Raw genomic sequence first — 4,104 nt, forward strand, 5'->3', positions numbered from 1 at the left:
GGTATGCATACGTTCCCAAAAATCGAAGATGTTGGGATCCACACCATCTTTTTGGCCCGCAAAAGTTAGAGCATTAAAATGACTGGTCTTTTTTTGCCGTGCTCTTTTTTTGTTCCACACGGCAGAGTCTACATTTATCGTGTTCAAGATTGTAGGGCACACGGCAAAGCGTGCGCAGCACAGCAAACACGCGATTTTCCTGTAGTGTATTCACTCCTGCATGCATGGTCTTTTTTCAGGAAACTCCTAACCCACTCCACAAGGCCGCAAGGTTTTTCTACGTTTGTTTCCATCCACCCCTCTCTTTATACAGGTTTGCAGAACACTTTTCAACTATCTTTTTGCTGGCTGTAAAAAATATTTGCAGATGATGAGAATTGAAACGAAGATGTCCTATTCTATGTGACTATCCACATAGAGGTAACCATTTTTTTCTTATATGTGTTTGTGAGTATGGTCCGGGCTGGTGGCGAGAAAAGGCCAACTCGCTCATCATGTTAACCCTGCGCATGCTTGGGCTTGAGCGTAACGCTAGGGTTTTTTATGGGAAGCCTGCGCCGATGCCTGTCACCCTTAACCTAGTGCTGGAGGAGTGGAGAGCTTGGTCGGCTTGTAGAGGTAGGCGTTTGAGAGAGGTCCACTATTTCATGCCCTTAGGGTGGCTGGCTTCTCCTTTTTTTTTCTAGCGGTGGATGTATTTCTCCTCGTTCGGTTGTATCGGACTTTCTGGTCCGCTTCTTCAAGCTTAATACAATGACACGCAGATCACCTGTGGGTTCTCAAAAAAAAAATTACTATTTACTTGCAATTCCCTTTTGTCAATTCCATTTTCCTCCTCTTTCCTAATATTTTATATCAAAATTCATATTATTTGCACTGCCTTTTTTCTAATTCCCTTATCTAAGGCAAGAGGTTTTTCGGGGGACGCAGTTGTGTTATCGGGTGGTGAAATCAGTTATAACTCAAATTAACCACCATTTTTAACTCGAATGAACTAACACTTCCAACAAAAATAACTACTCTTTCGGACTCTAAATACTTGTCGTAGGTTCGATGAACTTAAATTTTATCTAACTCTGCAACAAATATTTAGGGATGAAGGGAGTAACATTTTCAAGTTTATTTTGCTTGTAAGTTAATTTCCTTTCTTAATATATGGACATGGTAACATGTATTTTATATCAAAAAACTTCAGTTATCATAATTCATGTTTGGAGGGAGAGCAAAACGTTTTCCATTATACCCCTCTAGTCCGATTTAGTTAACTCCAGCTTAGTACGAAATCCTTAAGTGAGTGGTCTGGCATCGCGCCGATTAAATGAGAATGAAGGGAGTACTTGTGAGTATGATGAATCTCGAGCTTCACATCTGGGTGAACCTGCGTGGGATGTTTCCAACCTGTTGTTGATCCAGTGATCTTTTATGTCTTGAAACATGCATGACAAGCTATTTGAGTGTGTTCTTTCATGCATACCGCGTATTTTTAAAAGCACCTGTGTACCTGTTGGCTACGGCTACTTAGAAAATTCCATGTCTTAGCCTGCCCACCGCCACCGCATCCACATGAACACATATCGGAACCATACACATAAACAACTAAACAAAGTGGGATACTGTCAAAAACAATGCTAAACAATGTGAGATCGGAACAAAAACTTTAGCTGTACATCCTAAGATCCATGTCCAAAACTTGGAGCTAGCTCGCTGAGAGCCTGGAACTCGAAGGCAGCACGCGCTTGCGCAGAAACTTAGAGCGCGCGCGCTCGATTCCCTATACACTGCCTTTGGCCAGATTCATGGGCTCGTAGCCACGCCACGACATCACCGGCCGCCGACGGGGCTGTCATCTGAATTCTTCTCGGCTACGTCGACGTACCGCGCGTATAAATAGCTCGCCGGTGCAACCATTCGCCCGTCATAGATCATCAGTGAGTTTTCCATTAACTCTATATGAATAAGGGCATTCACGGCAGGAGGCATCTTTCTGCAGAGTTGTCCATGGATCACGAAGACGGACATGGCGGTGATGCCCAGGCCGGCCTTGAGTGGCAGCAGCTGGAGCAGGAGGAGATGAGCGACTCTGAATCGGGCTCTGAATCGGTGGAGATCTCGGACCTGAAGAAGCGCATGTGGAAGGACCAGATGCTGCTCACGAAGCTCGAGGGCCGCGCGGGCGCCAGGGGCGTGGCAGTGCCTGCCCGGGCATCCACGTCGTCGGACGGCGCCGGCGACGAAGAACCTCCCGACGTGCGGTGCCGCCGGAAGGCCATGCTCCGCGCGCAGGATGGCGTCCTCCGGCACATGCTGAGGATGATGGAGGCCTGCAACGCGCGCGGGTTCGTGTACGGCGTCATCGACGAGGCCGGCGAGCCCATGTCCGGCTCATCCGACAGCCTCCGCGGCTGGTGGAAGGAGAACGTGAGCTTCGACCGCGCCGGCCCGATGGGTCTGGTCGGCCCCATGGGCGGAAGCCCGCTAGGCCTGGCCTCCTGCCTCCACCGGCTGCAGGACATCCAGGACAGCACGTTGGGATCGGTGCTCTCCGCGCTAATCCAACACTGCGAGCCGCCGCAGCGGAGCTTCCCGCTGGAGCGCGGCCTGGCGCCGCCGTGGTGGCCGACGGGGCAGGAGTCCTGGTGGGGAACACAGGGAGAGATGCAGGCTCACCAGGGCGTGCCGCCGTACCGGAAGCCGCACGACCTCAAGAAGGCGTGGAAGGTGTCCCTTCTCAGCGCGGTGATCAAGCACATGAGCCCGCGCTTCGACCAGATGCGCAAGCTCGTGTGGCAGTCCAAGCGGCTGCAGCAGAAGATGAGCGCCAGGGAGTCCGAGACGTGGTCCAAGGTGCTCCGGCAGGAGGAGGCGCTTAGCAGCCGGCTCAAGACCTCGCTGCGGATCACGCCGCTCGATCAGGAGGAAGAGGAAAGGGACAGTGATGGCCTGGGAGGCGTTGTGCGCGGTGAGCATGACAAGCGCAAGCGGGAGAGCGCCCGCAGCAGCAACTCGAGTGGGAAGTGCCCCCGTCCGACAGGCGGGAAGCCATCAGAGCTGACCATAATGCTGCCCGATCAGCTCGCTGCTGCGACCACGGAGGATAGCCGGAGCCCGATCGACGAGCTCATGAAGCTGTACTACAGCTGCATACATGGGGGCGAAAGCTACGGCAGCCCGGGGAAGGACGATATGGCGCTCATACCTCCGGTTGTGCTGGACGGCATAGATGAGGTGGCGCAGGATGTGTTGTTTGACATCATTGGGAGCTGCCCGGAAGTAGAAGACGTGTTGCGCTTGATGGGAGAGTGACAGTGTGCCATATAACTCACGATTATATCAGTTCTTTTTTCTTGAAAGGATGTTCTGAAAGAGAGTAATTGTTACCATATTGAGGTAATTCATAACCAACTGTTGGAATTTTCAGGCTTTTCGTCCCATGGAAAATTCTGAAAATCACAAAGGTCCATGGGTTCATTCATGCATGATGGGACAAAAATTTAATCCCATGTCACCTACTACTGCATCAATAAAGCTACACTTACGGGCTGTTTGTTACGGAAACCTCCTTACGGGATTACGTGGGTGTAGCTGATTGGTGCAAATATTGTGGCTTCCGTGATGTTCGGGTCGTGATCCCTCTGCCCTTGCTCCACGTCTGCGCGTAGATGTTATTCCGTAGAAAACATCCCGTAGGTGTAGTGTTACTCCTACTGCATGAGGAGAGGAGACATGAGTGGTACACGCGCTCCTTCTTCGCCACCCACCGCGCGTCGTGTTCACCCATGTAGTTTGTGCCTTCTTTTGCCATTCAGGAGAAAATTAATTGTGATTAACGCCTTCAAAATGCCAACCAACGAAGCCGCCATCTTTTAACATTTGGTAGGCGGATTATGAGGATAGCTCCAGCGCTTTTTAGGTGTTAAGGACATCTTCAGCGGGCCAACCCAAATCGGTGATCCAAACGGTTCGTTTCTGTCCATTTGGATCTGCCCACTAACTGGATGCGTCGCCTGTCCGACTTGTCCAAGCAAAGCGCCCAGCGACACGATCCATTCGGTTCGCGCTGGCTTTGCCCTGGCTTGGCCAGTTGGCAAACTCCAGTTTAAATTT

General features: G+C 51.0%; 1 protein-coding gene across 1 annotated transcript; it reads left to right on the forward strand.

The window, feature by feature from the left end:
• The first annotated feature begins 1,950 nt into the window (after window positions 1-1,950).
• On the forward strand, window positions 1,951-3,374 carry LOC127326492 (putative ETHYLENE INSENSITIVE 3-like 4 protein). The gene has a single exon (XM_051353341.2). It carries the CDS (start codon window positions 1,951-1,953, stop codon window positions 3,301-3,303), a length of 1,353 nt encoding a protein of 450 aa, XP_051209301.1. The 3' UTR covers window positions 3,304-3,374.
• Window positions 3,375-4,104: the final 730 nt, after the last annotated feature.

The sequence above is a fragment of the Lolium perenne genome, chromosome 6 (assembly GCF_019359855.2).
Source record: "Lolium perenne isolate Kyuss_39 chromosome 6, Kyuss_2.0, whole genome shotgun sequence".
In the NCBI taxonomy this organism is placed as follows: domain Eukaryota; kingdom Viridiplantae; phylum Streptophyta; class Magnoliopsida; order Poales; family Poaceae; genus Lolium; species Lolium perenne.

Coding starts and splice junctions, on each gene's coding strand:
- LOC127326492 (XM_051353341.2), top strand. CDS start 1,951: ATGAATAAGGGCATTCACGGCAGGAGGCATCTTTCTGCAGAGTTGTCC.